The 18,181-nt window shown below is 45.3% G+C and overlaps 1 protein-coding gene across 4 annotated transcripts in view; it reads left to right on the forward strand.

The window, feature by feature from the left end:
• TBX5 (T-box transcription factor 5) overlaps positions 1-17,344 on the forward strand; it is a 46,477-nt gene extending 29,133 nt beyond the window's left edge. For 2 of the 4 annotated variants that reach the window (XM_074321407.1, XM_019734129.2), the window contains exons 8-9: positions 6,406-6,632; positions 15,217-17,343. In XM_074321407.1, the coding sequence (XP_074177508.1) occupies positions 6,406-6,632; positions 15,217-15,791 (802 nt within the window). In that variant the 3' untranslated portion in view covers positions 15,792-17,343. Of the gene's footprint in view, positions 1-6,405; positions 6,633-15,213 lie in introns of all 4 variants that reach the window. The other 2 variants (XM_074321406.1, XM_019734128.2) reach the window with 2 other exon arrangements.
• Positions 17,345-18,181: the final 837 nt, after the last annotated feature.

Below are 18,181 nucleotides of genomic sequence, written 5' to 3' on the forward strand. Positions count from 1 at the left end.
CCAGGATAATCCGTGGCCCCTACAGAATGAGCAGTGACGTGCAGGTAATTGTGATCTTATTTTTCTGGAAATAGAGTTCCTGTGCTGGGCTGTTTTATAAAAAAGAACCCTTTTCTCTATGTAATACTCAGCTTTGGCTGAACATTAGAAGTCCCTGGAGTGAGTGCTCTCCAATGTTTTATTATGAAAAATGTAAGACATATAGAAAGCATGGAAGAATTGTACAGTGAGCACACTATACCCACCGCTTAGTTCTACCATTAACAATTGGCTGTATATTTGGTCTGTCATACATCTATCCACCAATCCATCCATCCATCCATCCTTCCACCAGTACATCCATTTATCTATCCATCTATCTTACATTTTTGGGGTGCATTTCAACCTTAGTTGCAGACATGACTACATTCCACCCTTATATACTTCAGCCTGCATTATCGTTAACTAGAATTCAATTTTTGTTCACAATTCTTTATTTTAGGTAGAATTTACACACAGTGAAATAAAAAAACTCAGGTATATCATTCACTTCTTGATAAAAGCACATACCTGTGAAACCCAAGCCCCCATCATAATACAACATATTCCACCATCCCAGAAATTTCCCTCATGCGCCATCCCAGTGAATTCCTGCCTCCACCTCCCACCAGAAGCAATCAATGTTACGATATTTTTTTTACTGTAGGTTAGTTTTGTCTGTGATAGAATTTAATATCAATGAATCATACAGTATATACTCTTTTGCACAAGGTTTCTTTCTCGTGGGGCGCTTTTAAAACTCCCTCTGTCCAGGCTGCATTGCACAAGAACAAAAACATCAGACTGTTTGGGGGATGGGCTCAGGAACCAGCATCCAACAAACAAACAAAAAAATTCTACAGGTAATTACACTCTGCAGCCAAATTTGAAACCCACTCCCCTAGAGAGATTTCCCTGTCTCTACCTATCCCCACCCTCAGCCCTGTTTCTCAACCACCCCCATCCCAATAGGTAATGTTCCCATATTAGAAATCGTTTTTTCTAGAGACCCATTCCTCTGTTGGTGTTCTTTTTGACCGCTTTCTTCCCTGGGGGAAAAGGCAGACTTGTAGAATAGTATACAGAACATTTAGCATTCCTGTAGGGGTCGTCGCTTTGGGGTGACTTTGCCAAGGTCACCATTTGACCTGAAGGTCATCCAGAGGTCCTTGACTTACTTCTGCCTGACCAGGGGCCCCCATATGATTCCCCTCAGAACACAACATGCCTCAACGCAATCCCCTTGAATACGGGAAGCAGTCTGAGGAAGGTTAGTTAGTCCCAGCCCCTTTGGCCTTCTGGCTTCCAGAAGGACGGAGGCTTAGCCTCTGAACGCTTCTCTGCACCTTCCCACCCTCCTTCCAAAATCATTAAAAAAAAGAAAAAAGAAAAGCCTCCTAAAACTGAGATATGGTTAAATTTGTGAAAAACGTTGTTAGTTTTACAAGACCGAACTAGAATACTGAGCTCTTCAATTCAGTACGAGGTACCTGGCAACACCATTCCACATACTGGTACCATGAACCCATCAAAAGTTTAGTTTGCAGTGAACTTTTAAATCTAGGTGCACATCCAGCTTTTACTTTGGGAGGTTGCATCTATGACATGTGACCCGGGTCTTGTTATTCCATTCTGCAAACGGAGAAACTGAGGCAAAGGGCTATGTCATGAATCGTTGTCCACGCAGCTGGTCCAGGACTTTTCCCATGGCTCCAGAGCCGCCTCTGTAGTGTTGCCCAAAACCTCTTTTGGAATCACAAATCCCTTCTGAGTAGCTGACGCAAGTATGGACCGCTCCGTAGAAAAATTGATGAGCTCTAAATGTCAGGTATTTGGTGGGTGAATATAGAACATTTGAAGCCCTTGCAAAGCAAGAACTTCTGCTTAAAAATATGAAAAATGGGTGATTTTTAAGCTGGTGTTTGTTGAGCAGTGGGCCCCAAATATATGCTAAGCTTTTCTATGCACGGTGTCATCTTACAACCCTAAAAGGCGGTGTATCTTATTATCCCCATTTTATAACCAGAAGACTGAGGCTCAGATAAAGGAAGAACCGAGCCAGCAGCACGTGGCCAAGTTCATTGGGTGTAAGGCCCATCCACATAACCTGACCTCAGAGCCCCAACTTGAATTGACCACCCTTAAATTATTTATAAATTTAACAAGGGGCCCCAAGGTCTCAAATCAAAGTTGTCATAAGTGGTGCGTGGTCAAGGCCAGAGAGGGAGGTGTCTGTGAGTTTCTTGGTGCCCCTGAAATCAGACAGCCCTGGTTGAATCAACAGTGGCAAATTTAGGTAACTTTTTGTGTTCCCTCGAGATGGAATGGCCAGCATTTACTATCTCCTTCTGCAGCTTGCTGGTGTGGCATGAACGGAGTAATAAAACGATTGTAGACGTGAAGGAGAGAGCGGTTATTATTTGCACTGAGCTAAATCCCGCTTGGGGTGAACCATCCCCAGTTCCTTGCATGTCCACGCATGTTACATCAGAGTAACTTCCCCAAGCATATTAGAAAGTTAATAAATCGCGAAAGCTCTCGCGGGATTGTGGGGCCCCTCTGTAAATTTTAATCATAACTTAAAGTGCTAGCAAGAGGAGGACTGCTCCCCGAGAACAGGAATGTTATAGTTCGTAGCTTTGCCCCAGTGCACTGCTTTGGTTGTTTGAGAAAGGCTGCCAGAAATTGAGTAAGCATCGGCAGGGCAAAACAACAACAAAATCCCCCAGCATGCCAGCAGCCCGGCCACCTGCTCTTGTGAAAAGGCCAATTCAGCCGGCTGCAGTGGAAAAAGGTTCTCAGGGGCGTTCGTTAGCTGGCGGCACGCTGTGGGTGCAGTTTGGCTGCGGATTTCAATATTCCCTTGTAACGTTTTATAACCCAGGCCCAGCGACAATGGCATCATTCATTGCACTCGCTCACGTGGAACAGAATGTGAGAGGGGGCCGAGCCCTGGAGAAGCTGGTCTGTGGGCTCTGACACTCAGGGTGAACCTAGGTGCTCAGGACCCTCGGCTGGTGTCCTGTGAGCCAAGATTAAGCAGAGTGTGTCCACAGGATGTGGGGACAGCTGTTGATACAGCAGAAAGCAGTGGGATTTGACAGTTGGCAAATGAAAGGTTCCTCAAATAGTGAGATCGACAAATTGACTGGTAGAACTTGACATTGACTGGTATAGCCAATATCCAACTCTGTTATCACCAGAATGGTTTTTAATCACAGGATGGTTTTGTTGCCCAGCAGTTGCTGTGAAGGCAACAATTCCTTATTATGAAGAGTAAGTTGGCAAGAGCTCTGGAGTAGCACTGACCCTGTGGTGAAGCTCAACTTTACTACTTTTTAGCTGTGTGACCTGGGGCAAGTTGTTTAACATCTCTGAACCTCAATTTCTTTACCTCAGTGTAAATCTAATCATACTGATTCTTGCCAGGATCAAATGAGAGAAAGTATGTAAATCAACCAGGATAGTGGCTGGGACATTAGGAGACTTACAGAACAATGGATGATGATGGGGAAGATGAGAATAAGGGTGGTGGTGATGGTGATGATGGAGATGATGGTGATGATGGAGATGATGGTGATGGTGGTGATGATGGTGATGATGATGGTCATGATGGTGGTGATGGTGGTGATGATAATGGTCATGATGGTGGTGATGGTGGTGATGATAATGGTCATGATGGTGGTGATGATGATGGTCATGATGGTGGTGATGGTGGTGATGATGATGGTCATGATGGTGGTGATGATGATGGTCATGATGGTGGTGATGGTGGTGATGATGATGGTCATGATGGTGCTGATGGTGGTGGTGATGGTGGTGATGGTGGTGATGATAGTGGTCATGATGGTGGTGATGGTGGTGATGATGATGGTCATGATGGTGCTGATGGTGGTGATGATGATGATGATGAACACCAACCCTCTGTTGCTGCTCCTCTTCCCAGACACACAAGGGCTTTTCAACTTTTTTGTGCCCTGGATTCTTCAATGATGCTGTCCAGCTGTAGAGGAAAAGAGTTAATCTTCTCATCACAAGGGCTTTAGAGACTTTTGCTGTATTGCTCCTCACTGTGTCCCATTGATTGGTCCAGTGATGAGCCTGGTGAAAATACCCAGATATCGTTTGATTGTAGCACTATCTTCCCATTGCCTCTAACATCTCAGATTGATTGAAAAGTCAGTTCACTCTTCCATGGTCCTATGTTGACACATGTCAGATGGGCTTGCGGACGTTTTATTTCAGGCACCAAGAGAGATGTGCACGGTTGACGGTGGGAACGATGCTTCAAGCTCCTTGGAGAGAAGCAAGCTGTGAGGGACAACTGGTTATTGGGATGAGATGGCTTTCCCATTTCTGTGAGTGTTAGTAATCAAAGGCACGATTTGCCCTTTCCAGAGAATAATTTTGCAATTTGGCAAAGATGGAATGGAGAATTCCACAGAGCCCACTGATACATTCTTTTGTAAATTGCCTCAGCTAACATTTTGGGGAGTTATTTTCTTTAATTAAAAAATAATAACCATCCCCATTAAGAATATAAAACTAAAAGATTGCCCCCCCCCTTTTTTGTGCTCCAACAGCCCAGTACTTCAACTAAGCAGACCTAAATAGAATTTTTGGTCAGATTTGACAACTGCTATGTTTTATGATTATTATAATTTTTCTTCTTCATTTTCCATGACGTAGCTTGAGCCGCAAAGCGAGAACTATAAAGCTAATTTCATTCCTTTCAGCCTCCTGGCCCCAGGGGGAGATTTTGAGTGGTGTGGCTGCTCAGGATGGCTCCAGCTTTGGTTTTGAGATGGTCCATGCCACGGGAAAGCTCTGTTAAGAGACCCCTGGTGTCCTGAGGGTGTTTGCAGCCTCATGGAAACTTGGCAGACACTTTGCTGTCCCCTGCCTGGCTACTCTGACGTGCTTTCACATGACAAACAAAGGCAGGGGCCCAGGGTGGAGGTTGTAACACCCCTGATGGGTGGGAGAAATGGGAGAGGGATTTACACCCCAAATCCTCTCTCCCTTAAAAGCATATTATTTTTTAAATATTGACAGAAGTAATTAGAGGACTGTTGAGTGCAATTTCTGGGTGTGTCTCTTTGTAGCTCTGTGACAATAGGCAAGTTGCTTAATTTCCCTGGGCCTCAGTTTCCTAACCTTTAAAGTGGGGACAAGAACAGTACCCACTTCCTACAGTCACGGAAAGGATGAAATGGGCTAATACAGCATCCTTCAAAATGTGTTAGATGTAGTGCTCTTTGTATGGGAGATGATTTCAGGTGGACTCTTTGATTTTAATAGGTAAGTGTTTATATTTTAGCTGCATCAGAAGAGCTCTACTTAGCATCACAAGCCCATAATTTCACAGATATCATTGCTCAGAGCGAGGCTAACCTTATTTGGGCAAAAACTTAATTTAAAACATACACTAAGTTAAAGAGGAATTGGTTGAGTCCGTGGCAAAAATCACAGCTAAGTTTGGGATCTACTGATACGTACTTCTTTTGGGGGCAGGGATTCTGAACCTCTTAAGTGCCATGGACCTCTCCGGCAATCTGGTGAAGCCTGTGGGTCACTTCTCAGAATATGACAATATGATTAAATGCATAAAATAAAACGCATAGGTTGCAAAGGAAACCAATTATGTTAACGACAGCAACGATGATGGTGGCCATTTGTTAAGCACTCACTGTGTGCCAAGTATTGTCCAGTGTTTCACATGTATTCACTCATTTATCTCTCATCACCCCTTTTAAACTGGGGATTTTTGTTACCCCTACTTTACAGATGGGGAAAAACCAAAGTATGGAGAAGTTAAACATTGTCAGTGACGACAAGTACAGCAGCTCAAAAGAAATAAAATTCTGTGGCACAAACAGCAAATTATCCAGATTAGGGTAACCTAGGATCACCCCTGTCTGTCCTATGTGGTTAGCTACCATTCTTTACTAATGGGGGACAAAAACCTCAGCCCTGCTTTAATGATGGAGACCCAGAAGTTAAGTCTGAATGACTGCTCAGTTCTTCTAGTTTTTGAATTCAAAGACATAGAATAGGTTGGAATATTGCCAAATGCCAAATGTATTTATTGATCATTAAGAGGGGGTTCTTACCTGGAGCTGCTTACTTACCTTTCTGAAAATGTATAGAACTATTGGTAAACTTACTTGCCTAATGTATAAGGCATGAAAAGTTAGTGCCCAAACATATATATCCAAGGCAGATAATGCACTTGAGTATAAATTGGCACACTTTGCTCATCAGAGACCCCTTTCATTTCTCATTCTGTGAGTTTTCTGGTGAATTCTTTGACCCCCATGCTTCACTCAGCGCAGTGATCTGTATCAGGGCACCGATCAATGTTATTTCCCATCTTCTCTCTTTTAGTAAAGAATATCCCGTGGTTCCCAGGAGCACAGTGAGACAAAAAGTGGCCTCCAACCACAGTCCTTTCAGCAGTGAGCCTCGAGCTCTCTCCACCTCATCTAACTTGGGATCCCAGTACCAGTGTGAGAATGGTGTGTCCGGCCCCTCCCAGGACCTTCTGCCCCCACCCAACCCGTACCCACTGCCCCAGGAGCACGGTCAAATTTACCATTGCACCAAGAGGAAAGGTGAGTGTGACAACCCCTGCCCAACTTGCCTTTCTCTACTCCTTCTTTCCTTTCCTTGAAAAAAAAAAAAGGACACAAAGCTACATTTATTTATTTAAAAAATGTAATCAATACAAAAATACATAGAGACTGCAAGAAATTCAAACCATACCAGTAAAACTAAAGGCTCCCTCCACATGTCTCTCCCCCAGTTCTAGCCCCTTCGTTGGGGAAAACTTATCTGACATGTCCAGACCTATTTTATTGATTTACACATGTGCACACACACACAAATAAAAATCATTTTGTTTTTCCTTTTAACAGTTGATTTCATACTGTATTGATTTTGCAACTGGCTTTTTTTTTTTAAACTTCAGAATGTTGTAGATTCTTGTAGATTCTTTTCATGAACTGGAGCCTCCTCATTCTTGTTACCTGGTGAAGAGGAAGTATTGCCTCAAAAGGATGAAGCAGAGCTTGTGTTGTCATTGTCACTCGCAGACAGGGAGGTTGCTCCATGTTCCTGGTGGTCTCACAAACCAAACTACAGGGAACTTCTTTCTAATTGGGAGTCCCTCTGAAGTTCATGTGCTAGGGTTTCTCCCAGGTGGATTCTGAGCTCTTCTTTCCTTTCCAGATCAAAATCAGGCCCCCCCTGCCCCCCCCCACCACAAAATCACAACTGATTTTCTCTCCTTTGCATACCCTCTTTCAATCTACTAGGCTGGTGTCTGAGACACTGATAGTTTCCTTTGCCCAATGAGAAATGAATGACTTTTCCTGAGTCTGCTGAGTCCAAAGGGACTAGGTTAAGGAAGGAAATTTTCTGCTGGCATGTTTTTCAAGCCAGAATCGAAGCAAAGCGAAGGTCATGGGCGGTGTGGTTGAGGTCATCTTACTAGAACATTTGCTTGGTGTGAGCTGCACACCTCTCTGTGCCTCAGTTTCCTGCTTTGTAAATGGAGCCAAGTTCCCTAGAGCACCTGATACTCATAAGCACCCAGTAAGTGGGAGCTATGGTTGCCTAAGTGGCAGGCATCACTCCAGAAAGCGTGTCCCAGGAGGAAGTGAAAGGGAGGCTGCTTGTCTGGTGACGGCTTGAGAAAACGGACCCCCATTTTGCAGGGGGAGAGGGCCCTAGAGGCCAGTGGTTATGCCTGTCGTCTTTAGAATCAGACAATGGGGATGAATCCTACCTTTGTCATTTGCAAGTTGTTATCATTAGGAGCAAGTTACTCAACCCCTCTAAGCCCCATTAAAAAAAAAATTGTCGATTTGGGCCCATGAGTGGACCTGCCTCAGAGGCTTGAAGTGAAGATGTCATGAAATCATGCATGTCACGTGTTTAGCACAGGGTTGACTCAATAAGCCGTCACTATTTTGCTCCCACAGGCCCAAATCCTAATCTTTAGAGTGGCCTGTTGTACCTCACAGCCTCAGGAGACAACACGATGCCTTTGGAAGTCCAGTGCCCAGTGTCTGGACCGTTACAAAAAGACTCACTCACGAGAATCAATGGGAATGGACGCTTTGGTGGCTTTCTCTGGAGCTGGGGTGACATGCGGAAACTAGCAGTTTGACTCTTTGACATTTACTAATCTTGCGTTTTGAATGAGGGAAGAGCAGTCTCTGGTCCAAGCCTGGGCTGGGGAACTGACCTGGGTGAGGCTGAGGTTTCCAGACTTACCTGAAGCCCATCCAAGCTCCTTGGATCTCAAAGGCCTGAACAATATCACCCCAACAGGCCCCCTGGCCCAACTCCCAGCACGTCTGCTGCCAGATGGGCTGGAGACCAGATGCCTGCAAACATGTCTGCCTCTTCAGGCACGAGCAGGGGTTAAGAATGTCTCACGGAACATAGGTCCCTGCATGGAAATTCTGTTTCCTATTATATTGAAGGGTGCCTTGCCTAGGTTCCAGACCTCAACCTTTCCGGTGGAGTAGGTGCTATTATTAACCCACTTTACAAATGGGGAAACTGAGGCTCAGCAGAGTAAAATCCTGTGCTGGTGATTCTTGAAGGTGGAATTTGAACCCAAGCCTGGGCTACAGACTCTGCCTGGGCCCTGAACCACCACTCGATGCTGTTTCCTTGGCTTATCAGCTACAATCTCAAAAAATTTCAGTCTCCACTAGAGATGTGTTCTAGAGACTGGGTCAAACGTGCTGATTGCCAGCTCACCAGGTTTGAATTAGGGAGCTCTGTCTATTAAATTAATGCCAGACCAAAAGAAGAGGAAAAAGAAGTTAAAAAGAATCAAGGCACTTTTTTAGATTCAATATTTATAGCAGCATCCTTGTAAGTGCACTCCTGGAGGGTGCAGTGGGAAGGCTTTGAATGCAAAACGGGTGAACCGCTTTAGATTACTATAAGCCGTTGACTTTCACGGGGTACTTTGTGGGATCTTTGAGTGGACTCAAGGTCAGTGTCAGATGGCCACTGGGGAGCTGGAGTTGGTGACTGGCCCATTGCAGGACATCCCAGTAGCTGACTCTTTCCAGCAGCGTGGCTCGGGGCAAGTTGCTTCACCTTGCTGAGCTTCAACTATGTTTTCTGCAAAATGGGGATTTGAGATTATCCATAGAAAGCACCTAAAACAGTACCTGACATATGTAAGTGTTCAGGGAATGTTAGCTAGCTGCTGTCCTGTTAGCTCACACTGTCCCAAACAGGCCAGATATTATAATTGCATATGATTGTGTAACATTTTTAGATGCAATGGTGATTGAATGCTAGAAAGGAAAGATGCAAAGAGCTAACAAATATAACATGGGGGTATCACATTAGAGTGGGGGATCAGGGCAGAATCTGAGCTGAGAGTAAGAGTTGGGTAGGAGAAGAAGGAGACGGTGGGTGTCCAGGCAACCACGTGTGCAGCCCCTTGGAAGATGGGATAGGGTGAACAAAAGGCCAGGGGGGCTGAAGCATGGTGAAGGGAAACTATAGGATATCAGGCTATGAGAAAGGCAGGGGTCAGCATGATGCCAGGCCTCGTGAGCCGTTTGAAGGACCTCAGATTTTATCCTAACACCAGTGGGCAGCCATCAGAGGGGTTCGAAGCCTTGAGTGACAGGATTAGGATTTTCTTGTGAAGCAGTCACTTTGCTGTGATAAGGAGGGACTGGATTTGACACCAGAGCTCTGTTGAGAGGCTGTTGCAGACTCTGGGGCGTGAGCTGATGGTGGCTCAGACCTGGGAGTGAGGAGACGAGCTGGAGATGTGGGTGGAATCAGGACTTAGTGACTGGCCGGAGATAACAAGGTGAAGAATGACCTCCTTTTCCGATGCGGAAACTGAGGCTCAGCGAGATTGAGTAACTTGCCCAGCCTCACCCAGCTGGTGAGTGGCCCTGCCCCAAATCCACACCTCCATCTGTGCACTCGGGGTACACGGCATATGCACCCTGCAGGACACCTTTCAACTTTCCAGAAACCTCTGTCCTTCTCACCTCCGTCCGCCCCCAAATGAAAGCTCCCAGGGCCAGGGAACATTCCAGCCAAGCTCTGTCTGTCCTGCCTGCCTCGGAGGAGACGAGAAAAAGCAATTCATCATCAGCCTCCATTGTAGAGTGATAAGGAGTCAGCGGAGGTTTCCTTCCAGTTTGGGATTCCCGTTAAGTGATAACTCCATGGGTGGTTTTCCCCTCGGCCCCTGCCTGCCCCACTCGCTATCTGACTTCCCCTCATTGTCTGTCTCCTTTCCAACGAGGCCAGGAGGCTGGTGCAATGAGATGTCAAAGGGCTAGGCAGGCCAGAGGGCTCCTTGTGTTTGGACCCAGCTGTCTCCAAACTATCTATCCCGATGGATGGGAAGGTGTTTTATCAATGCCACTCAATCACAGCCAGGACCCAGGGGCCTGGGAGAGCACTTGTCTGTCTTTCTTTCTCCCTCCCACTCAGGCGACCCCTCCCTACCCCATTAAAACCCCAAGGTGACCCAAATAAAGATTTCAGCAAAGCCATGTACAACATTGGGTATTCAAGAGGAAGTCAGAGGTGGGAGGGGAAGGGGAATTGGATATAGCAAAGGGCTTTGCAGGGGCATTTGTTCAGTCCTGTGTGCTTTTTAGAGCCATTTGACATTGCTTTCTTCACTGGACCCTCACTGCGATCTTTGAGCAAGGGGAGATGCCCTCCATCCCCATTTTGCAGTGAGTAAGCAGAGGACTCAGAGGTGAGGTTAGATTGTCAAGGTTATGTGGCTGGTGAGTGGCAGATCTGGGATGTACTCATCAAATAAATGTTGACTGAGCACTTACTTTGTACTGGGCACTGTGCTGGGTACTTGGGATACGGAGAGGGCAAGATGGCAGAGGTCTCTGCTCTCAGGAAACTTGTATATCACTGGGGGAGACAGATAATAAGCAAGTAAATAAATGTAATGGCTTCAGATAATGGCTAAGTGAGACCTGAACTGGAGTCCTTTGATTCCCAATCAAGGATATTCCCACAATACCGTTCCAGTCCTTTCTACTTAAAGCTAAGAGCTAAAATCCATCCATCTATGCATTCATCCATTCATCCGTCTGTCCGTGTCCATCTGTCCATCCATCCACCCATCTCTCTATCCTGTTTTTTGAACAAGAGTATCACGAAAGCTGAAAGGCTAGTGCCATCTAGCAGAAAGACCACTGTTGGGTGAGTCAGAAGACCTGAATCACAGTTCCACTTCTGACTTGCTGAAGGTCACTCAGTGAGGCAGAGGCTGCTCACCACTCTACCTCCAGGGTCTCTGGCTGAATGAATTCAATCGCCAAGGGAAATGACCCATTTGGGAATGGTGACAATATTAACTCAATGGGATTTGTGATTTGAAAGCAGCTCTGTGAGTGTTCCAGCTCTGGAATCCACCCAAATGCCTTCACGTATTGGATGACCATGCCAGAGCCATCAGTCCCATCTTCCGAGGGGGAAAAGAGGTAAAATAACCCAGGTGATTTAGACAGTTAAGATTTAAACACGTTACGTGCAAGGAAGATAGACAGAAGCTAGACTGCACTTATTATTATCTCAATTCCAACATGAAATGTTGGTATAATTCTCATGTACAGTCAAGAACTGAGATTGGAATGGTCCCAGTGGTTCGTCCAAGGTCACATAGCCAGTGAGAGCCAGAGACATAACTCTGTGCCCTAAAATCTGTGTTCTGGATTCGTCATTAAAGCCACTTTTTCCAGAATCAATAGCATCCCGAAAATGCAAGGAACCAGGGTTTTTCCCAGTGCTATGCAGTGATTGGTGGTCAGAATCAGGAAGAGCTTTACTGCTCTCCGAGATACTCCGTTGGGTTCAGGACCACACATAATACACAAATCTCTGAAACTGAGCTGTGGCCTCATCGCATCAAGCACTTGACACGTGACTACAGCCCCTTCCCCAACTGTGGGAGGTAAACATGACTTGGCTGGGAGAGAGGTCTTTGCTGTTGATCAGTTAGTGGTCTCCCAATGAAAAGAAACCGAACCATAACCAAAATAAACGCAGAGATTACATCCAAATCATTTATCACAACCTGAAATTTGGATGCTTGCATTGGAATTTCTTTACAATGTGGTGAGGTTCGAGAGGAATTTGAGAGTGCCCAGGACCTGCTTTCATCAATGAGCCAGCATCCAGCTTCTCTGAGGACTCTGCATCAGATCTTCGGGGTATTAAAGACTGGAATGTGTAATTTTACGATTTTCCAAAATGGGCTCCAGCCCTTTTCATATTATTCTTCCTTTTTTACTTGTAACAAATCTGGAAGGGGATCAGAAACTCGGGAATGGTTAGTTTGCCTTATTTTTTTTTTCTCTTGCCAAGGGTACCCTGCAGCTGTACTTTCTATTATTGAAAAGGGGAACGCCCTGGTTAAATGGAAAACCCGAAAGTTCCGATTCCAGCGACAATGGAAACATTCAGATTTATGGATCTGGGGGTGGAAGGAAGAATGGAGGGGAGGAACCAAGGGAGGAAGTGACGAGGACAAAATAGTTGAGTGTAGCAATGTCTTCAAGACGCTAACAGAACGGCCAGTGGAAAGGTGAACTATGTGGTCACTGGCTCTTCTGGATGTCTTCAAACATCTGGCATGATGTAGACAGAACACCTGGAAGAGTGACTGTATTTTTCTTTTTCTTTTTTTTTTTTTGGACAAATGTTTGGGCATCCTATGGGTCCCAGATGTGTCCCAGAAAGAGTCTAGCTGGAAATAAATTTGCTCCCAGTTCGCTGGGTAAAACTTTAGCATAGATATGTTTTGTTTGGGAGATTTTAGACTTAACCTGTGGGTGTCACTCAGAGAATGATACAAATGGAGGTGTTGGGTGGAACCCACACCCAGGCTATCCTTCCTCTGCTGGGGAGCTGTTTTATAATCCAGTCCAAAGTCAAAGGGTTTCCTGTGAGGGAAATGACTGCCTTGGAGCTTTGTATTTGAGGACCACCTCCAAATCACAGAGGGTTAGCCTTCCACACTCACTGCTTGGGGTAGGATGAAGAGGGGCCGAGGCTGTGTGTTGTCAACAGCAGGACCGGGACAACCTGTCCACCACTCCGTGGCCAGCACCTGGCACAGGACCTGGCACTTGGTAGGGTCTCATACATATCTGTTGGGTGCCTGGGTGAGTGGCATTGCGTGATAGGTATCTAGAGAGCTGGCAGCAAGGTGTGGAAGGCAGAGCCAGTCAGACCTAGCTTTGATGTCAGCCTCTGCTCCTTCCCAGTTGTGAGACCTTGGGTAGGTCACTTCCCTGAGCCTCCATTTCTGCCTCTGTGAGACAGGCGTGAGAGCAGCCACCTTGAGGAATTATTATGAGATTAGAGTAAGGTCGCTTCAGAGGTCCTCAATAAATAATAGCTATTATTTCCTTCCATCACTGAGTCCCACACCGTCAACCCTCACGGTGAGTGGCGGGAATGTCCCAGTGTTTCATTTTCCTTCACACCCCCTAAAGATAGACATATTTCTGGACATTTATTGATTAGAAAGAGATTGGAAGGTGAAGAAAGAAAATCTCCAGTTTGGGGGTTGAATTCTAGCTAAGGAATGAATCTGGGTTGTGGTTTACACCTTGGTAGGGATTGCCAAGGTTTGCTTCCCCTGAAGGACATACCTGGAGGTGTGTTATTACAGATGGGTCTGCTGTGAAACTGACTGGTGGTGGTGTCTTTGCTCAAGAGCTGCCCTTCATGATGTCATGTCAGGAGATTTACACGCTTGATCTTATTTCATTCTTAGCTGCCCAGTGGAAGAAGAATTACTAATTCTGATTCAGAGATGATGAAAGTAAGTCTCCGAGCAGGTAGATGCTAATGTCCCACAGATATTAAGTCAAAGAGCCATATTCAATCCCAGATGTGTCTAGACTTCTTAATCTGGATTTTAGGGAGTGCTTGGATTTTAGGGAAGTTGTATGCACGTACGAGTCTCCCAACTTTGTGTTTCAGTGTATTTTTCTAGGGGAGAGCCCAGCACTTTTGTTAGTTCCCAAAGGGGTCAGCGACCCCAAAGTGGTTAAGGATGACCCCCTTTCGGGGACAGAACTATGTCCACTGCCCTACACTGGAACTAAGGGAGTGGCATGCCCAGCAGAACAACAGTGACGCATTAATTTGTACTGACTCAGATGTTAACTAGGCACTTGCGTAATCAGGAAAGGATTTGAGGATTCATTCGAGCTCCCGTCTGTTTGTCCTTCCATCCTTCCCTCCATTGCACAAATCTTTATTGCATGTCCGCTTTAGACACGTCCGTGTCTCCTCTGTAAAATGGGGATCACAATAGAACCCATAGGGTTGTTGTGAAAATTAGATGGGTTAGCTCGTGGCGAGTACTTGGAACAGTGCCAGCTAGAGTAAACACTCTGTGTTGTGTATTGTCATCGCGGGTCCTATCGTTATTTTTGTTCCTAGGGATGAGCTAGGTTCTGGGAATGTAGTAATGGATAATACAGACAATGTCCTGCCTTTGTGGACTTCATATGCCCGGGAGGAGGGAAGATAATAATAATGATTCTTATTTATTGAGTGTTTCCTTGTACAGAGCTCTGGACTAATATACATTCTCCCATTTCATTCTCAGTAATTCCCTGTATAGAAAAATGCTATTATTACCCTTTCCATTTTGCAGATAAAGAAACTGAGGTCAGAAAGGTCAAACTGTTTGCTTAAAACTCCATAGCCCCAAGGTCATTTTTTAAAAACTTTTTTTTAAATTTTAAATTTAATTTTATTTTATTGGGGAATATTGAGGAGCAGTGTGTTTTTTCCAGGACCCATCAGCTCCATGTCAAGTCATTTTCAATCTAGTTGTAGGGGGCGCAGCTCAGCTCCAGGTTAAGTCGTTGTTTTCAATCTAGCTGTGAAGGGCGCAGCTCACTGGCCCATATGGGAATTGAACCAGCGACCTAGGTGTTATGAGCAGTGTGCTCTAACCACTGAGCAGACCAGCCGTCCTAGCCCCAAGGTCTTAACCGTGACAGTCCACCTCTTTGTATCAGAATGGAAGTTGGCGCTAATCATCTAGACTTGAGCCTCAGGCCTTCAGCCACATGGCTGTTGCTACTTTTAGTTGTGGGGTGGCTGGTCTTGGCCTCATTCGTCTCTTCCCTCCTGTCTCAGCAGATGAAGAATGTTCCACTGCAGACCATCCCTATAAGAAGCCCTACATGGAGACATCGCCTAGTGAAGAGGACCCCTTCTATCGCTCCGGCTATCCTCAGCAGCAGGGCCTGAGCGCCTCCTACAGGACAGAGTCCGCCCAGCGGCAGGCCTGCATGTATGCCAGCTCTGCGCCACCCAGCGAGCCGGTGCCCAGCCTGGAGGACATCAGCTGCAACACGTGGCCCAGCATGCCTTCCTACAGCAGCTGCACGGTCACCACCGTGCAGCCCATGGACAGACTACCCTACCAACACTTCTCTGCTCATTTCACCTCGGGGCCTCTGGTCCCCCGGCTGGCTGGCATTGCCAACCATGGCTCCCCACAGCTCGGAGAGGGAATGTTCCAGCACCAGACCTCCGTGGCCCACCAGCCTGTGGTCAGGCAGTGTGGGCCTCAGACTGGCCTGCAGTCCCCTGGCGGCCTCCAACCATCTGAGTTCCTCTACTCTCATGGCGTACCACGGACCCTGTCCCCACACCAGTACCACTCCGTGCATGGGGTTGGCATGGTGCCAGAGTGGAGTGAGAATAGCTAAAGCAAGGTCTGCTTCTTAACAGACATTCGCTAGAGAGAGGAGTGAGAGCGCGGGAGAGAGGGAGAGAGACGGTAGCAGAGAGAACCCCACGGACAAGATTCTTCATTTCACCCCATGTTCACATCGGCACTCGAGACCCCCTAGACACTGATCTAATCAGTAGCTTGAAACCACAATTCAAAAAATGTGACTTTGTTGTTTCTTCTCAAAACTTAAAAAACAAACAAAAAAAAGATAAGTCCCATCCCCACACGACCACCACATTCCTCAGCCGGCCACGTTCACACCACCTCCAGATGTCCTCCCTGATTCCTTCTTTTGGTCTCCAGAAAGTCTGGCCTCATCGAGTGTTTTATCCTAATGCGGAGTCTTTTCCTGTCTTGGTGTTAATGTTGACATTGTTATATAATAAATAATAATATATTTTTTTCTTTCAATTTTCTTAACGGGACCCAGTCCCTTATTTTGGGGGTGGTCTGAGGCAAGTACGTTTCAAAGTACATATGTGTGGGGTTCCCTTCATATATACCACCCCTAAAACCTAAATTCGCCACCCTTCCCTTGACTAAGAAATTACCTACCTCTGCCATGTGATGTTTCTGAAAAGGTTCCCTACGTCCCAGCTTTTCTCCAATTGTGTCCTGCCTTCTCATCATCACGGAGCCCCGCGTTGCCTTCTAGTGGAGTCAGGATAACTTTGGACTCCATCTGGCATCATATCTTACTCAGCCCTCCTGTCTTCCCAGCTCTGGGTCTTTCCAGCCATCTGTCGCTAAAACGTGGCCTATAGCTTCCTGGCCGGAAAGCTTGCTTTGAAAAACTTAAAAAGCCCTGGTTTACATGCGGGCCAAACTGTGATAAGCAAGGAGCAAGCTCTGTGCTGACAAGAGTTGTGAAAAAGCCAAAATAAATATTCGTCCTGATACAAAACAAAGCCAGCCCCCAGCCTCCAAACCTCTGTTGCTGATGACCCAACTGGATGCAAAACAAAATCCACAATTCCTAAAGAAGAGGCAAGACTTGCTGACCCATTCGTTCTCTCCAAAGAAATCGCCAAACGCCGACACGAAACTGTGGTTATGGAAAGCAGAAAACAGTATAAAAAAAGTGTGTAAGTAAAACGTTATTGCAGGGTTCTTCAGATGTAATATTTTACTGGTACTATTTATTTATAAATAGGAGTTCTAATTAAGTAATAACATGAAATGAAATCCAGCATGGGAGCTGGCCAAGAGCTTTTAATTTTATTGATACTCAAAACCAAGTTTGCGTTCTTTTTTTTTTTTTTCTTTCGAATGTGCTTTGCTTTCTTGATGAAAAAAAAATTTTTTTTTTAACTGACCCTAATAAAGAGAACAGGGTAATATGCGAGGCTGAGTATGTCCAAGTCCGTGAGAGTGTGTGAGTATATGTTTCTATGTGAGTGTCTTCAAGCGATTATGTCTTTTTTATGTTGCTAAGGGGGGGAGGGTGAGAATTCAGTACTCGTTTCGTATATTTGTGTGCCAATTAATGCCTAATAAATACCATGTGCTTAAAAAAGTACAAGGGACTTGAACACCCATTTTTTTTTTCCTGTTCTTTCTACCGACTGAAGAGAAGGGGAATTACATGGAGCAAATGAGCCCATGAGGTCTGGCAGGTGAATTTTTCACGCCATCTGCTCTCTCCTGCTTGTTTTGAGGTATTTAGAATCCCTGTACTTGAGTGTGACAGAGCTGAATATATTTATCCCCTGGCTTATATCCCTGGAATGGAGTTATTTGCTTTCATTGAATTTGTGTCAGCATTGGGGGGAAAAAAATCATCAGGAATTCCACCTGATCAAAAAATGGTATCAGTCACGCTATATGTAACACCCAATACTTGGTTTTCTGAAGAAGCTCTTTCTTTGAATTAATTGCCGGAATCAAGTGTTTTAGAGATCCCAATGTAAGAAACTTTATTGACCATCAATGGATATTTACTTAAAACCCACAAATTTAGGATTTGTGAGTTGGTCCTATAACACCTATGGGGCAGGACAGAGGAGGAAATGGTGAGTAAATGAGCCCTGCTTAAAAAAACAAAAACTCAATTACAAAGAACCATCAATATGTCACATCCCTTGAAACAGGAATAACTGGCATGTTGATTACAAATTGTTCATTTAATCATATCTCCCTGGGACCTTTCCTAATCCAAGAATTCCCCGAGCAGCGTGAATTAATTATAGAGAAATGACAATTAGGCTTTTTTTTTTTCCAAGTACAATGGAAAAACTAGGTCAATGGCCTTTCTGTTCCCACAGAGAATTAATTAGTAAAGTTTCACTGGATAACTTCTGACTGTGCTCTAAATAGATATTTGTTTTGACGGGTTAAAGAAAAAAAGGTGACTTTTGAAAAAAT

The sequence above is a fragment of the Rhinolophus sinicus genome, linkage group LG16 (assembly GCF_036562045.2).
Source record: "Rhinolophus sinicus isolate RSC01 linkage group LG16, ASM3656204v1, whole genome shotgun sequence".
In the NCBI taxonomy this organism is placed as follows: domain Eukaryota; kingdom Metazoa; phylum Chordata; class Mammalia; order Chiroptera; family Rhinolophidae; genus Rhinolophus; species Rhinolophus sinicus.